We start from the raw sequence: 18,901 nt of genomic DNA, 5'->3' as shown, positions 1-18,901 counted from the left end.
CCCATCCCATATGCATTCCAGGAAATCCTCCTCCTCACTGTTACCAATTTGGTTGGCCCAATCTATATGTAGATTAAAGTCCTCATGATAACCGCTGTACCTTTGCTACCCGCATCCCTAATTTTCTGCTTGATACTTTCCCAACCTCCCTACTGCTGCTTGGTGGTCAGTATACAACTCCAACAAACGTTTTCTGCCCTTGGTTATTTCACAGTTCTACCCATACCGATTCTACAGCATCCAAGCTAATGTCTCTCCTTGCTATTGCATTAATCTCCTCTTTAACCAGCAATGCGGCACGGTAGCGCAGCGGTAGAGTTGCTGCTTTACAGCGAATGCAGCGCCGGAGACTCAGGTTCGATCCTGACTACGGTTGCTGCACTGTAAGGAGTTTGTACGTTCTCCCCGTGACCTGCGTGGGTTTTCTCCGAGATCTTCGGTTTCCTCCCACACTCCAAAGACGTACAGGTATGTAGGTTAATTGGCTGGGTAAATGTAAAAATTGTCCCTAGTGGGTATAAGATAGTGTTAATGTACGGGGATCGCTGGGCGGCACGGACTTGGAGGGCCGAAAAGGCGTTTCCGGCTGTATATATATGATAATGCCATCCCACCTCCTCTTCCTTTCTGTCTATCCTTCCTGAAAATCGAATACCCCTGCATGTTTAGCTCCCAGACTTGGTCACCCTGGAACCATGTCTCCGTAATTCCAACTATATCATGTCCCTTATCTACTAACTGTGCATTCAATTCATCCACCTTATTTCGAATGCTCCTCGCATTAAGGCACAAAGCTTTCAGATTCGTTTTTCTTAGCTCCCTTCTACCTTTTGTTCCTGTCCTCCTTTTATGGCCCTCTGTCTCCTTGAATTGGGTCCCATCCCCCTGACCTGTTAGTTTAAACGTGACCTTTCCTACACTCTCCCGCTAACTGCACAGATACGTGTCCACGTTGTTGACACCACCCCCCAAGTTTTTCGTTTAAACCCACCCGTGTAGCACGAGCAAACCTGCCTGCCAGAATGTCGGACCACTCACACTAGTTATTCTCTCTTCTATTCTTTTCTGCCAGGCAGAAGATATAAAATCTTGAAAGCATATACCATCAGATTAAAAAATAGCTTCTTCACTGTTGTTAAAGACTCTTGATCAGAACTCTCATTGGAAAGTATCTTTTCCTGATCTTCCAATCTAGCTCACAGTGGCATACTTTTTTTTGTCTGCACCTATATTCTTTACTGTTTGTTTTCTCTTCCGCTACTCTATGTATGGTATGATCTGCATAACATGCAAAACAAAGTTTTCACTGTATCTCAGTACACGTGACAATAATAAAGCAATACCAATACGATTTTTCAACTTAGCCTGTTCAAATGGATCATTTTTCACTTCAGCCTTGTAAATGGATCATAATCATCTTTTCTGGTTCAGTGATATTCAAAGAGATATTTTAGTTTTATGACCTGCCATGCATCTCATTGCCATCCATTTCATTGTTTTGTACATTCTCCCATGTCAATGAAATTCAGTGGTTAATTTGTTGCAATAAGGCTGAAAACACGTTGGGATCCATTTCCATATTTTTAAAGATACAGTTAGTGTTCAATTTGTAGCCGTACTGGGTTTGAAACAACAATTATTCATTAAATCAGTGTGATCAGGAACATAAGTGTAATATCTACAGCAATAAAAATGTGTACTAAGTGTGTTTTAAACATGGTAAAACATCTCAAGTATTTCAGTGGGGCATTGCAAAATAAAAAGTTTGGCATCTGTACAAATTTATGTCCTTGGGTAAGGCTGCAGATTCATTTGCACCAAAGCTGCAGAAAGGAAGAAAATATATTGAGTAATTAAGATAAAAGGAATTTTGAAATATGGATGAGTCGACTTGAAATGACCAGAAGACAATGGGACACAGTATATGTTTGCACAGAATTCCTCAACAGTTGATTTAGTTAGCGGTTTGGAAACTGAGTGCTGTTACGAGTACCATTCTTCCTCCAATATTCCAACGTGTTTTCCAACATTCTTTGAGCACACTTCATATGTGAACTTCCTCAATGGAGGAATTAATCTAGTGAAACCCCTACGCACAGAATCATAGGCAACTTTGTTCTTTCTTAGGTAGAGATTTAACCAAATGCAACTCCAAATGCGATCTCACAAATGCTGCCTGCCCCATTTCCAGAATTTTATATTTTTATTTCAGATTTCAAGCACTTTTGTCCATTTCAAAATCGATCTAGCTTCACAATTGATGTTGCTCCAAACCTTTTTGCACTAAATGCCAACATATTATCTACCTTCCTAGCTGGCATATTTGCATACACACTTTCTGTATTTAGTGGCATCAAAATCTCCCCGTGCAGTGCCATTTCTAAGAACTTAAAAATCTACTTGTGTAGGAAAGAACTGCAGATGCTGGGTCAAATCGAAGGTAGACACAAAATGCTGGAGTAACTCAGCGGGACAGGCAGCATCCCTGGAGAGAAGGAACGGGTGACATGTCGGGTCGAGATCCTTCTTCAGACTTTCAGATTTCAGACAAAAAATCGACTTTCTTTCTCTTCTCCTTCACACTTTGCCTCATCTTTCTTTGCACAGTGCATTCTAAATCATACAAAGATTGCATGCTTTGTTTTTAAATTGAACACACTGAGGTTTTATGTTCAACTTTTAACAGAACCTATCTTACAGGGGAATTATTCTGTGTCCGTGACTTATAAGTGAAAACTAAGTTGTCCACAACACAGTTCCTGAGCAGATTAAGATCAATTCAGTTCTAATGAATTCAGTGGTGCAGTTCCAGTACAATAAAACAAACCTTGTACAAGGATTCAAAAAAGTGTCAGTTGTTTCTTCTTTCCAAAAATAGCCAAAATTAGTGTTACATTTTTTCCTATGTAGGTGTAAAAAAAGTAAAGTGACAATGTGTCAATGGCATACTTTTTTTCTTTGAATCCGAAGAACCACTTCCTGAACAAAAACCCAGATAGGCTGAACACCAAGACTCAATTAATTCCATTGCCTTCTCCAGCCTTGCTGTGCTAAATCAATTACCCAGGAACTTAAGACATAAAGCCTTAAAAAATTACACACAGAGCAACTGAGAATTCACTATTAGATGCTGGTGAGAAAAACATTATCTACAGTAACATAGTTTGGTCAATTTTATAATGAAGAAATTGTTCACACCAGGGTGTATTGCTCAACAAAGAACATGTCAGTCAGATCAAGTACATAAATATTCTGAAGACACAGGAACTGCAGTGTGAAGAAGGATCTAGACCGGAACGCCGTCGATCCATATTCTCCAGAGTTGCAGCCGGACCAGCTGGGAACATTCCCAGAACAAAACGTTTTGTGTTTTATTAAATAAGCATTTTATTACCTAACAATCTGAAGGGCCCAAATTGTAATAACCCCTCAGACAAGGGTAAACATCAGTGGTCCGCTAAAGATGGATCCATTGCACAGCAGAGTAAGCTAATGAAGAACAGAGATGTCACCTTCAAGCAAAATAAACAGAAGTGTGCAATATTTTGGATGACATTAAGAGGAACAGTTCTACTGAGCCCTATCACTATGATCCAATTGTTATAGTCCCAGCAACTACACGAAAGCATATTTTTGGACATGTTTTTAATAACCTAAAAAGACTTTGACTCCAAACACCTGCAGAATACTTGCAGCTGGCCAACGTGAGAGCATCAGCAAAAGATCTACAAATTGGAGAACAGAAAGGAAGGAATGGCAATTCATCATGGGAACGGTGCAATGTGTGCACAACCAGAATGGTGTTTGTTATATATAGCAAATGGAAGTCATAGAAACATAGAAAATAGGTGTAGGAGGAGGCGATTTGGCCCTTCGAGCCAGCACTGCCATTCATTGTGATCATCCACAATCAGTAACCTGTGCCTGCCTTCTCCCCATATCACTTGATTCCACTAGCCCCTAGAGCTCCATCTAACTCTCTTTTAAATTCATCCAGTGAATTGGCCTCCACTGCCTTCTGTGGCAGAAAATTCCACAAATTCACAACTCTCTGGGTGAAAAAGGTTTTTCTCATCTCAGTTTTAAATGGCCCTTTTATTCTTAGGCACAGCATATAAATTAATAACCATTGCTATGTTTCCCCATAAGATCCACGTACAGTGCAGTACTCCTTCAGTCTTGGAATGGAATGTTTTTGTGGCCAAATTTCTGGACAGGAACAATATACTGTCAATCTGGTTCAGAGATGAGGGTTGAGGGCTGACCACTGTCACTTAACAATAAGGTAGCATGTGTTACAACACTACATAGCTGAAAATAATACGAATGAAACACTAATTCAAGTATGCTGAAAGAGAAACTATGTGTAAGTTGAAATATGAATTGAAAGGTTTTAATCACCAACTGAACAATTATCTTGCAAAATTGTGCATAACAATCATATCATCATATCATATATATACAGCCGGAAACAGGCCTTTTTCGGCCCACCAAGTCCGTGCCACCCAGCGATCCCCGTACATTAACACTATCCTACACCCACTAGGGACAATTTTTACATTTACCCAGCCAATTAACCTACATACCTGTACGTCTTTGGAGTGTGGGAGGAAACCGAAGATCTCGGAGAAAACCCACGCAGGTCACGGGGAGAACGTACAAACTCCTTACAGTGCAGCACCCGTAGTCAGGATCGAACCTGAGTCTCCGGCGCTGCATTCGCTATAAAGCAGCAACTCTACCGCTGCGCTACCGTGTCGCCCTAAGTGTGACTGACTGTGGAAAAATAGTTATATGCTTAGCTCTACCCTATTTTTGACATTATGACACGATAGATTGGACTCAAAGACTGAAATTACTTAGAAATGTTGGTACTCAATGAGTAGCATAAATTACTCAATCGTTAAGAGATTAAAAATTGATATTAATATTTCGATCAAATGCATTTTAACAATGCATAACATTTTAAAGACCATTCAAATCTGGTTCCATGCAGTAAATCATTTAGGCTCTCCATTGTACGAAATGTGCACGTAGCAAATCAGATTCCAAGATAATGTCTGCAGTGAATGAATGTGTACAGAATATAAAACATAGAAAGGTACACATGGGTACAGGCCTTTTGGCCCACAATATCTATGCCGAACATGATACCAAGATAAACTCATCTCCTCTTCCTGCACATGATTCATATACCTCAATTCCATAATAGATTTAATTTTCTCAAGCACTGATTTAATTTGGCTACTTTAATGTCGACTACAAAATACTCAATTAAATTAGAGAGCTTGATTTAGTCATCTACCTGACATTCATCATTAACAGTGGGTAAAAATACCCGTATTAATGGCAAAGAAAATAAGCAATGGTAAGAGCAAAGCGATCTACCATTTAAAAAGATCACATTATCTCTTAAGTCAGTGTCATTTTTCTGCATTAACCCACAAAAACAGTTTTCCTTAATATCAAGAAATCTATCAATCTCTGCCTTGAGTATCCTCAATACATAAGCCTCCATAGCCCTTCTGGGTGATGAATCCCAAAGGTCGGTCCCCTCTTCTCATTGCTGTTCCTAATGACCAATTCCTTATTTTGAGAATATGATCCCTGATTCTGAATGCCCCAGCTGTGGAAATAAACAACTTTGCATCTATCCTGTAAAAGATAATTCAGACCATTCTGAATCTTCTAAACTCTAGAGTATAGGTTCAGATTGTGAATTGCTCCTCAATTGACAAATCCGTCAACCTGTATCAGAGGTATGAATATAAATAGAGCCTCAAAACGTGTTCCTTTGTAGCAACTCAGTCTCCATGGGAACACTGGCCATCCTTCTGTACACTCTATTATTCTCTTGGAAATAAAATAAATCCTTATGTCATAAGGAATAGTAGAATTAGGCCATTTGGCCCATCAAGCCTACTCCGCCATTCAATCATGGCTGATCTATCTCTCCCTCCTAACCTCATTCTCCTGCCTTCTCCCCATACCTCTGACACCTGTACTAATCAGGAATCTAACCATCTCTGCCTTAAAAATATTCACTGACTTGGCCGCCACAGCCTTCTGTGGCAAATTCCACAGATTCACCACTGACTAAAGACCACAGATTCACCACCCTCTGACTTAAGCAGGAAACCCTTATAAAGGCGCCCAACAAGTTCATATTTTAAAGAGGGTGGTGGCAAAGATTGTTTAGTTTTGAATGGAAGATTCAGCTGTGCAACTACCTTATTGTCACTTAAAAATAACTGCCAAGCAAAGCACTCGCATCAGAAATTGCTAATTTTATGTATAACATACTGCTTTATTTGTACATTTTAAAAAAATCTTCAATTAGTGCAAAACCAGTCCTTCATTTCCAATTCATATTCATCCAAATACATTGACTTCAACAAAGGTAGATTTGTTTCCAGTAATGCAGTTTTCAGCGATATCCAAATATCTCAATTCTATCTCGTCTGCCCTAGCCTTGTCCATTCTGGCCTACATTCGAGATACCTCACATGCTCCTCGGTATTTCAATAACTTTCAATTCCTAGGCTCCCCCATTGTCTCATCTTTACCATGAACAACCAGTCTCTTTGCACCTCCATTCTCCATCTGATAGGCCTTAAAGGCCCTCCGGTTCTTCCTTGAAGAGACCCATTCAGTTCCCTTGAACTAACACTCTCCTCCACCTGTCAGAACTTGTCCTCACCCTTAATAACTTCTCTTTTGACTCCTCTCTGTTCCTTCAAGTCCAAAGTGTAGTCATGAGCACTCGCATGGGGCCCAGCTATGTTTTTATTGGTCACATTGAACTGCGCTTATACCAAACATACCCTACCACCATTCACCATGCTAACACTTTCTATGCTAAGTTGACAAATGCAGGTCTCTACTGAGATTCTATCACCTCTCAGAATGGTCCCAGGAATGAGTGGGTTAACATATGATGAACGTTTAACAGTACTGGTCCTGTACTCGCTGGAGTTTAGAAGGGGGGGGGGGGGGGGGGGGGGGACACCTCATTGAAACTTACCGAATAGTGAAAGGCTTGGATAGTGGATGTGGAGAGGATGTTTCCACTATCGGGAGAGTCTCGGACAAAGTCAAAGCCTCAGAATTAAAGAACGTTCTTTTAGGAAGGAGATGAAGAGGAATTTCTTTAGTCAGAAGGTGGTGAATCTGTGGAATTCTATGCCACAAAGGCTGTGGAGACAAGTAAACGGATATTTTTTACATCAGAGATAAATAGATTTTTGATTAGTATGGGTGTCAGGGGTTGTGGGGAGAAGGCAGGAGAATGGGGTTAGGAGGGAGAGATAGATCAGCCATGATTGAATGGCGGAGAAGACTTGATGGGCTGAATAGCCTAATTCCGCTCCTATCATTTATAACCTCTCTGCCCTTTCTTGAACAGTCTCCATCACAGGGGACAGACTATCGACTACCACAAACCCACTGACTCACAGTTACATTGACTACACCCATTCTGACCCTGCCTCTTGCAAGGATGTCATCCTTTACCTAAATTTCTCTGTCTCCACCACATCTATTCACAAGATGAGGCTTTCCACTCCAGGACAGCCAAAATGTCCTCTTTCTCAGTAAGCATGGCTTCACCCCTGCGATTGTGGATGTATCTCGCAACATTGTGAAATTCCGTTCTGATCTTGTACCATCCCCCCTGATGGAACAAGGATAGAGTTCCCCGTCCTCACTTTTCACCCTACCAACCTCTACACCCAACAAATCATTTTCCGATACTTCATCTTCAACGTCATTCCACCACCAGTCACATCTTCCTACCCAGATGTCTCTCTGCTTTCCACAGAAAACACTCCCTCCGCAGTACATTCTTTTCCATCCAAACCGCCCCATCTCCAGGTAGTTAGAATCATATAGCATGGAAACAGGTCTTTTGGATCAATTTCCCTATGCGGACAAGCCCCATCTACACTAGTCCCACTTGCACATGTTTGGCCTATATCTCTCTAAACCTTTCCTATCCATGTACCCCGTCCAAATGTCTTTTAAATGTTATAATAGTACCTCCTCAACTACCTCCTCTAGCAGCTTGCTCCATATACCCACCTCTCATGACATTAAAACAAAATCTCTCACACTTCTAGCCCTTAAAACCATTTTCTGAAGTGGTAATTTTTCAGAAATCTAAAAGCACCTTTCAGGTAATTAAAAAAAAATTAAAGGAATACTATGTGCATGAACCTGAATATTGACAGTTATTCATTAACCTGCAGTACTTCAAATTAAATTGGACCGTCTTACATTATGCAGAATTACACAACTGCATAAACATTTATCTCGAGTTTTCATTTCTGAGTTGGAACCTAAAGCTTTTTTCATTTGAGATCAACTTATTCAGGGTAAAGTATTAGTCTTTCTAGAGCATTTTAATTTTCACTCTATATCATCACAATGCTTAATCCTGATTTCTAATAGGAAGACTATATTATGCTGAAATTTCGATGTCAAGCCTGCAGTAGAAAAGCCAGGAAAAACTGAATACTCAAGCAGAGGCAGTCACAATGAAGAACAGAGTAGTTAGAAAATGTTGTAGGTCAAGAGCATAAGTTGTGAATTTAATCAAATGGAAAAAAAGCACAAATCCGAATTTATGCCATGGGTAGAATATTATAAATATAATCTGGTCATCAAATTACAGATTAAGTTAACAAAAAATAGTCTATTATAACATCATACAACATTTCTACTTTTTTGACTACATAGATACTTCTCATTCTCACTGGACCCCAAATTCTCCAATAAACCCATTTTTTGTGCATCTAATGTGAAGTTAGACACAAAGGAATTATTCTTCTGCCATTTCCTTATTTCCCATTATAAATTCTGTCTCTCCGTAAGGGGTCCACATTTGACCTCGTTAGTCTTTCTACATACCTCTGACCTTTGTGACAGAGACTGTCACTCCCGCATTGGTCTCTTCAGCCACAAGCGACACTGCTCTAGCCGAGGTGTGGAGCAAGCAGCCAGCTAGGATGCATCACCCATGGTCAGCCATGACCGAGGGGGCCTAAAAAGACCTCTGAATAGCTCTTACGGTCTGTGTTTATGTGGCAATTAAAAGGCTTTTAGATAGGCACATGGATTTACAGGGAATGGAAGGATATGGATCACAGTCAGCGCGAACATTGTGGACAAAAGGACCTATTCCAATGCTATACTTTTCTATCTTCTAGCCTGTGTATACGTAATCCATTGTGCATTTTATCAATTTTCTGATCCTCCTCTGCTGAGCACTAAATGCCATCAACTCTAACGACCACTATTTTTATAACTTTATAAGCCTCTTCTGTTGATTTAATACTATATTTAATTTATTGGTTTGTCAGATGAATCACTAGAAGAAGGGTCTCAACCCGAAACGTCACCCATTCCTTCTCTCCCGAGATGCTGCCTGACCTGCTGAGTTACTCCAGCATTTTGTGAATAAATAATTTCAGTTCTTGTGCCTTAAATACATTTTGTTTGCAACTCGTGCATTATTTCTTTAAATGCTAACTATCTCAATATTTTATTGCACCTTCCCCCCCTTTGTTTTTACCATTTGTTTCTTTCAGTTACTGTTTTTGTAATTTCCCCTTCCAGTTTTGCATTTCTCCTTCCCGAATTCCCTTTGAGGCTTTCATCTGCGTGCCAAACAAGTTTAAAACAAGTCCAATAAAAAGAGCAAGCGGAAGAGAATAAAGGTATTGAGGGGAAGATTAAATAAAATGAGGGAGTCACATTAAAGCCTACCGAATAATGAAGGGCCTAGATAAGAGTGGATATGGAGAGGATGTTTCCCATGGGGGGGGGGGGGGGGGAGTCTAGGACGAGAGGGCACAGCTTCAGAATAAAAGGATGCACCTTTAGAATGTAGATGAGGAGGAATTTCTTTAGCCAGATTGTGGTAAATCTGTGGAATTCATTGCCACAGATGGCAGTGGAGGTTAAGTCATTGGGTATTTTTTAAACCGGAGATTGATAGGTTCTTGATTAGTAAGGGCATTAAAGGTTACAGGAGAAGGTATGGAGAATGGGGCTGAGGAGGAGAAATAGATGAGCCGTGATCAAATGGTGAAGTAAACTCAATGGACCGAATGGCCTAATTCTGCTCCAATGACATGGAAAATAAAAGGAATGGGCAGGGAGCCAGAGCTGCCACAATTGGGTGAAGGTAGGTAATGACAAGGATTGGGAGTACAAAAAAGTCAAGAGAAAGCATTGTAAGAGCATCATACGAATGAAACATATATACTGAAATATACTGGCAAAAAAGATGAAAAAGATCTATTTCAAGATTTTGAATTTATATTAAAAAAAATTATGTTCTCCATGGATGCCATTCACATACTGATAGCATGGATCAACAATATACTAGAAATATTTTTGGACACTGTGGAGGAAACTTTTAATATTAAATACAATCTTTTGAAACCATGAACCCAAATGTTTTGTTTAAATAAAAGATAAATTCTCAATTTTGTGTACAAAACATCTCTCTAATCTCAATGCAAAAAATTTTAAAATGCAGAAATGTTGTGGGCATAACATGGGCAACTACAGAACCAACATAAAAGAGATTTATGATTGGTCACCAAGTTTTAATTTAGTGATTGGTTGAGTCACTTTCTACACTTGACTCGCAATTTACACACATATACACTGAAATTAATGATACTTGTACATGGATCAATTACAATTGACTAAAATTTGCAATTTACAAACCCCTTTTCAGTCTTAAGACTTAATCATAAATCACTGACAATGACCAAAATGGAATAGCCCAATTCCGACTTCTGGGTAGGGTTGCATTTTGCAGAATTCCTCAAGTCAAGAGATATGGAGTAATACTTAAGTATTTCACAAATGACTTAATTCCATGTATGATGTTTATATTCTGCCAAACAACATTGCAAATTGAGCTGTAAACCAGAAATCATGACATATCCATGGCAATGGAATAGGTTACATACTAGCCTTCTAATCTTTTCTGTAGACAACCCCCCTCTCATGTTCAGAAACCAAAAAATATGACTATTGACTTATTGGTAATACTAGAACAAAGGTCAAATCTAGAGACCGTCTTGTTCAAACACTGGCAGCCACTTTGTTAACTGTTAACATCACAAACCTAATGAAAATTCTGGATATTAACCTTCTTCATAGGAACATTTTAAAATGGGTCATTTTGCAACACGTGGATCGTAAGAAAAAGCTTCAGTACAGTGGCAGCCACACCAAGTAGACCATGGCTTGTTATGCTGCTGCAAGTGAGAATTTAAATGTTCTGTTTTCGGTACGAAGGACAATTAAATATCCTTGACACCAATAATGAATGTAGGTCTTACTTTAAATTATTGGGTGGATCCATAAACTAAGCTCAGAGCTTTAACCTGATACTGATGTAATCAAATGCAAGCTGCAGCAGCTTTTTCCTTCTCGGAAATACACTTAAATTACATAGATTTGTAAACCGACAGCAAATGAACATGATTATTCAGGAAAATCTAGGAGTGTTTGCTCAACACAGTGATTTTTAACTTATGTGATTTCTTATCACATAAAAAGAAATCCAAATATTACATTGGTATTTTTAAATATAATTAGTATAGCAATTAAAACACAAGATCTCAACATTTCTGGGGTTTACTTTCATTTTGTCCATGCTAAACCTTTGGGCATCTCTTTTCATGATAAGTATCAGCTTTTACGAAAAATTTTGTACACTATCATACAAGCCTAATAATTTTTGTTTTAATTTCCCCACCTCCATACTTACCCATTGGTCTCCAATTTCCTCAAGGAACTGTCTTATTCATATTTATATTTGAACAGTTGTTTTAAACACCTATTTTGTGTTAGAATTATTTTTCTTTGGTTAGAAATTCTATTAGTGTTATGGTAGAAGCAATATTCTCAATTTGAAAGTAAATATTTGGTGAAACCAAAGATTTGCACACAAACAAATAATGCCATGCAATTATATATGATGCTCTTGTTCCATCAGAAGTTTAGCAACATTGATTAATGCAATGCTAGTGAAATATAGTGAAATATAGGGCATTTGTATTTCTTAATTTTAGAAACACCTTGGAAATAAACAAATCTACAAAATCTTAATACAGGCTAATGTTGAGATACACATAATCTACACGGATACTGTTAGGTATGCATTTTGAGATTTATTTCTCTGACATGTGGGTAACTGAGGGCTGGCAATTATTCTCATTGAGGTGGAGGTGGTGGTTGCCTTCCTGAAATGATTAATTGTACCTGGTAGAGTATTACATACACGCAAGTCCTTGATCTCATCCAACATCGCTTTTAAAAAATAAAAATAAAATCCTAGTTAATAAATCCTTGAAACTAAAAAATATAGAAATTTGTGGTAAATGTGAAATATAATAACAGCTGTGCATTGAATTCAGCCAACAAATTTCAGTTCCACCGAAGCCAAAGGAAGTGAATTTGAGAAGCGGAGCACAAGGCACATCTCGTTATGGCATCGACGTATAGCTCATACAACAAAGGAGGAATTTCATCCCCAAAATCCCCAAACAACAATAGCTTGGTATTAGAAGAGTAGGTGCAAAATAAATCACGCTGACAGTTATTTAAAGTATTTTCTCATTCTTGTAACACTGATTCACTAGTCCAGTGCAACCATCTACTGGGGGCCAGTGGCATGTGCATTTAGCAGGAAATTGACTGTCCAAACTAATTATAAACACTGACACTCCAAACTAATTATAAATCAGACATAAACTATAAACCAGACATAAATCATATAATAAAAGAGAAATAAAGATCAGTAAAGCAAGAAGTCAAAAAGAAAAGTGAAACAAATTGACAGAAAGGTTTGTTAAATCTTCAGTACTATGTTCTCAAGAAACAAGGCTTTCTACTTGCACGGTTAAAGTTTCAGGGCCAGAAAGTTGTTCACAGTTATAATTGTTTACAATTTAAAAATCATTTACATCGGATGCATTCATTCTACTTTTGCTATGTACCACGGATTTATACAGATTTCGTCTACATCCAATTGATGAGGTGTCAGCTCGGTACCTGTTGGCAACTCAGCAGTGCTTTATTTGTACGAATATGGTTTGAATCTTGAGTCCCAACCGCACCCCCCCCCTCTCTCCCACACACCAGATTATACAATAACTACTGTTAGCCTCATCGTTATTCCCACACAAACGGTGGGTCATTTTAAAATTGAATTTATTCATTCAGTCCAGAATGAAAAAGACTGATTGCAATTGCACTAGAATTGAAAAATTTCAATATGCAAAGAAGGAAAAAATCACAATCTGAATTTACTCATTTAACATTTATATATGCACAATATATACATATACACATACTTGCAAGTGAAATAAATCTTTTCAAATGTGCATGTATTTAAAAATCTTGTTCTATGAATATTTATGTCTTAGTTTTCCAATTTTCATCAAAAGTCATTCCTTTTTGTCAATACATTAAGACTGAAGCATAAAACATGCTCAGATCAACAGCAGGAAAAAGACATCAGTTGAAGCTTAAAATCTCAGGTTTGGAATAACTTTCAGGTTCAAATACATTAGGTCCAATGAGAATTTTAAGCAATGGAATGAAGCCATTCACGGCATACGAAAAGCAGCAGTAAACACAGCATCACAGGAGGAAATCGTGCATTTAAGAGCTCAATCTACTTCATCCATAATTACATCTTAAGAATTGACTGGAGAGAAACAGGAGAAGACTAGATCACTGTAACTAATAAATAGATTCATCTCTCTTTAATAGTATAAGCTAGGACATGCATCATAGTACATATACCAGCATTTTCTTTACATGCTCAAACTGCACCAAAATAAAACGAAATATTTAATATGATCTCAAACTGAGCACAAAATGTGTGACAATGTGACAGTCATCTTAGAATTGAATGTCTGACAGCAATTGCCACAAATTTAAGTGATGATCTTAAAAATAACCACTCTAGACTTGCAAGAAAATACTGTCAGTGAAAATAAGTTTGCGTGGTCATCAGCTGTAATATAAATAGGAAAAATCCTATTTAAATAGGAAAAGTACCAAAAAACACAACCAGTTCATCCCTTCAATATCATCACCAAAAATGCCATAAGCTGCACTATTCTGGCTGGTTTAATTTACTTAGTTAAAAATTATTAAATAAATAAAAAGCTCAATTAAAGTCTGATGCAGTGTTCTTGATACAAAAAGCAACTACAAATAACTTTCTGCAATAATAGTCTATCTTTTCTTATTATTGCCAGTTTAAACCAAAGAAATTATTGAGAATTGGGAAACTTTTTTGCTATTACAATAAAAAACTGAACATATACAAAGATTAAAAATACATAGAAACTGCACTTCTCTAATATTTGCCCAAGAATGTTAGAAAAATAAAAACAAACTTTTTAAGCTTCATAAAGATTGGTCTCGAGAAATGTAAACATATTTTCCGAAGAACAAAGCTTTACTTTAAAACTTTGTTTACATTTGAGGTAAAGTTCAACACTTGTATACAGGCAATGACCACTGGTTGAATGAATTATTTGGAAGATTTTCCAATAACATTCAATGTTCTACAGTGGAAAATTTATTCAATCTACATTAACAGCCTGAAATAAGGCTAATATTTGTGAATCAAAAGTAATCATTTGATGGTCAAATCTTTTCTTCTAATGACAGTTCACAATTCAATATCAATACAAAGTGAGGCAGCATTATGCTGATCCTATTCTCTAATGAAAGATGTTTTCTGCCTGGCCTTTATAATATCATCTGGAGAAGGTGTACTGAAGTCAAATGGTTGTATTTCTAATAAAGTATCCTGATCTTTCCCAATTCTTTCTGGAACTTGTCTGCTATATAAAAATGATTTATGAATAAGCAATGAATTTTTATTTTTCCTAATAGGATTCTGAAAACACATAGCAAGAGCAAACCAAGATGGCTCAGCACAACAACGTTTTGTCCATGAAGTGGTCCTTGTTCTCTTTGAAGGTTTACGATTACGAATGCTCATATTCCCATTGAATGCTTTATATAAATTTGCTGTTTTTTTACTTTGGAGTGTAGAGTTTTCAATAAGTGTAGTTTTCAAGGATTTCTTTTTGACGATCCCTTTTGAATCAGTAGATTTCTGCCCAATAGTTTTTCCTTTAGATTGCTGACTTTTACATGTGCTAAAATGAACACATTGTACTTTTGAATTTTCAGATACCTGTTGAATATTTTCTGTTATTAAATCAAAGAGTGACATATTTCCCAATTCAGAAGTATTCAATGGTTTCGATTTTATTAAAACTGACAAAGGCCCAGCAGTTTTATTTTGACTTTCACCAACTAACTGTGCTAATGACAAAGACCCTAATGGTAATATTGCACTGGCCGTTGAGCTACAATGAGGAACTGAAGGAGAATCAGAAATGCTTGAACTACTTTTTTTATGTTCTTCGATGAGATCCGCTAATGAAGGACTTCCAAATGGATGACAGGACAAGCTTTTCTGCTCTTCTACTACATCTTTCAGACTGCTTTGATCTATTGTATCATGTTCATTACTTTTCTTCTGCTTCAGCTGCTCAGCTAGAGTAAAACACTCAAGTGATGATGCTAGATGGTCAAGGTTTTCTGATGACGAAGTTAAATACGAAGTTAAATAACTAGATTGGCTATCATTTGGATCTACTATTTTAAAAGGCAATTCTGTGAGGGAAGGTTGCAAGATTCCTTCAGTCTTACTTTGTGCCAAAAAAGGCAACTGTGCAATGTCTGTGACAGGTTTAACAGAGTTCATCACATTAGGCATCACAGGTAAAATAGTTGGACTCAAATATTGTTTATTACCTTCACAATCTTTAATCAGGTCTGCAAGATTAATACCCCTTTGTGTATTTATTGTAGTCTGGTCAGCAAATGGGCCATTTCTTGCCCTTGTATGTGTCTGCAGCACATTTGGGGACTCTTTGATCATTTCCAATAATGAAATGTTCTGTGTTCGGGTTTCCTCACCCTCATTTGCACTTTCATTATTAATAGATTCGCAAGCTATCATGGGAGCAGACGTATAACTTGGCTCAGACTGAGTCGATAATAGAATACTCAAGTCAAAAGTTGCAGAATTATCAGTAATAAATGTTGAAGAATTATCAGTATCATCTAATAATGTCACTGGTAAACATGAATCTGAATGTTTCTGAGCTACTAATTTTGATGAATGAAATAGGTCTCCTTACCTTACGATAGCCAGAAATGGTCAGATGGACAAGAAACCCAATAGGAATTCAGAAGCCCAATGGCAATTCCCAATTTCATCAGATTGGAAGAAGATGGAGCCACAAGGGAAGCAAAAGGAAAAGGCATTTGTTATTAATCAAGTATTTTAAAAAGTCTAAAATCCAATTAAATATAAAACATTCTGTTAGCACATATAACTTAGTTAAATATTATGGAATATTTATCAACATTTTAAATGGAAATACCAACTTCACCCCAATTTAAAATCATTTAATCACTAGATTATGTTTTTGTTAACAGTTGCCTGATCTTTTAATCTCCAAACAATTGCTCTCTCAAATGAGCTGAGAACCTACCGCAGTAGGCTAGAGGGAGTACAGCAGGCGACTGAGCACACAGCCTTGAGTTGCTATCGTGGAGGAAGTGTTGGTGCCAATTCATATCGATTATGTTCTGTTGATGAGGAAATCAATGATCCAGTTACAAAGGGGTGTGCAGAGACCCAGTTCCCTGATCTTGGTAACAAGTTTGGAGGGAATGATAACATTGAAAGCCAAGCTGTAGTGAATGAACAACAGCCTCACGTATGTGTTTATATTATCCATGAGGTCCAGTGCAGAATGAAGAGCCAACGAGATCACATCACCTGTTGATCTATTGTGGCAATACGTAAATTGTAGTGGGTCCAGGTTCTTGCTAAGGTAGGAGTTGATATGCACCATAACCAACCTCTCATAGCATTTAATTACCACAGATGTTAGTGCCACCCGTCAGTAGTCATTGAGGCATGTCACCTTACGCTTCTTGGTCACTGGTAATATTTGTATTATCTCATGCTCCAATATGAAGCTAATATCCTCTCTTCATCCCACCCTCCAGGCAATTATAAAAAATAAGGAATAGAACCTGATTACTAAGGCAGAACTACCCAGAAAGAAAACACAAAGTGCTGAAGTAAAGCAGGTGAATGTACAGTGGCATCTTATTTCTTATTCTATGGACCAATGCCTCAATGACTGGAGCCATCCACAATGTGGATGAGCAGAGTGTAAACATTATCTGCAACCTATCAATATAAGCAATGAATACTTAATAATTTTAACTACCTAGTCCCCAGTTAATAATATCTACCAAATGCAGAACAACCAAAGTTCCCAGAGCAGGCAGCTGCCTTCAACAAAGAAAAAGCAAAAACCCGAGACAACCATTTTGATGGTTTGGATGCCGACAGCAGAAAACACATGCGGGCTTAATCAACAGTAATTGCCCAAATATAAAGACCTTGTAATTATTTTACACACGAAAATCATGAACAACCATCTAATACATAAAACTTCATGACATCTTCATGACATACATGATACAATTAAATGATTCAACTGTAAAGCAAAAATCCACGGCTTCATTTTTATACGAATCTGTATTCGGAATTAATTAAAAAGTGCAACTTGAGGCCCTGGTCTCTTAAATGTAGTAAAAATTTGAAGAATGGTACAGAAAATTAAATTTTGCACGACAGAGTTTCAATGAATTTCCGCTCATTGCAAAGCTGACAATTTGCTACTCGGAATCCAAGTTCTTGTGCCCAATGTAAAATTTAAAATGCTGTAAACTCATGTCAGACAACACCCGTCAAAATTGAAAAGTTAAGTCAATGATCTTTCATCAATCTGAAAAGTTAACTGTTTCTTTGTCCACCCATTTATTTAGATTAAACTTAAGCTTTGACAAGTCGTCACCTTCGCTCCTACTACCATTCAATAAAAGCTGGAAATATGTATTTCACTTTTGTCATTACATTTCAAGATTGCAGCTTGCAGGCTTGTCAAGACTTCTTCGAGATCTCTAGAAACTGGGAACTTTTGGAAAATCACTAATGGTGTAAGTGCCAGAGTTTTCAAATAGAACAAATATTTCCAAAACAAGGTCGAACTAAGAAAATTGTTTGATGTCATGATGGTGGTGGCATCTTTAAAGTATCTGTGAGGGTTTTGAAGTGTAGTGTTAACATTGATTATTTGACAACACACTTGTGCTCTAACACAAAGTTTTGCATATTAACCTGCAAACCTTTCACTCTAAAAGCTAATTGATGCCCAATGGCAAAATTGACATAATTAATGAAACACCTGGAATATCTCAGAAACTGATGGCTCATACTGAGAAATGAATAATATTGTTGCACTACAAACAATAGCTGAATAGATATGCTTGATTGCAAATATAGTTACAAATAATTACTGTCAAGTTTTTATTCAATAAATCTGCAAACATCTTGGAAATTGATTAATTATGGTTAATGTGGTTTTTAAATCATGAGTATGCCAAAGCAAAAAAGGTTAATTCACTGGCAGTTGTACTGATCCTAAAGAAATTCCTTAAAAGAAAACGAATGGCATAAATTAAAAGATATCAAAGCAGTTGGTGAAAGTCTACAGTTCTATTAGCTTTAAAATATTTATGGATAAGTTTAGGGGGGAAATGGGATGCTTATAAAAGTGTGATGGTGAGAGTTCAAAGCAATTACGTGATATCATAGCAGATGGTTTATCAAAAATGACAGCAGGGTCTTGATCAGCTGGGCAAGTGGGCTGAAGAATGGCTAATGGATTTATTGCAGATGAGTGCGAAGTGTTGC

At 37.4% G+C, this 18,901-nt stretch overlaps 1 protein-coding gene across 6 annotated transcripts in view; it reads right to left on the bottom strand.

Annotated features, from left to right (window-relative positions):
- hbs1l (HBS1-like translational GTPase) overlaps nt 1–18,901 on the bottom strand; it is a 124,529-nt gene that overhangs the window by 85,778 nt on the left and 19,850 nt on the right. For 2 of the 6 annotated variants that reach the window (XM_078399746.1, XM_078399747.1), the window contains exon 5: nt 15,874–16,257. The exons of 1 other annotated variant lie outside the window; for it this stretch is intronic. In XM_078399746.1, coding sequence (XP_078255872.1) covers nt 15,874–16,257 — 384 coding nt within the window. 3 more of the 6 variants (XM_078399749.1, XM_078399751.1, XM_078399750.1) reach the window with 3 other exon arrangements.

This window comes from Rhinoraja longicauda, chromosome 5 (genome assembly GCF_053455715.1).
Source record: "Rhinoraja longicauda isolate Sanriku21f chromosome 5, sRhiLon1.1, whole genome shotgun sequence".
Taxonomy (NCBI): domain Eukaryota; kingdom Metazoa; phylum Chordata; class Chondrichthyes; order Rajiformes; family Arhynchobatidae; genus Rhinoraja; species Rhinoraja longicauda.
This window is presented reverse-complemented; position numbering and strand designations above follow the sequence as displayed.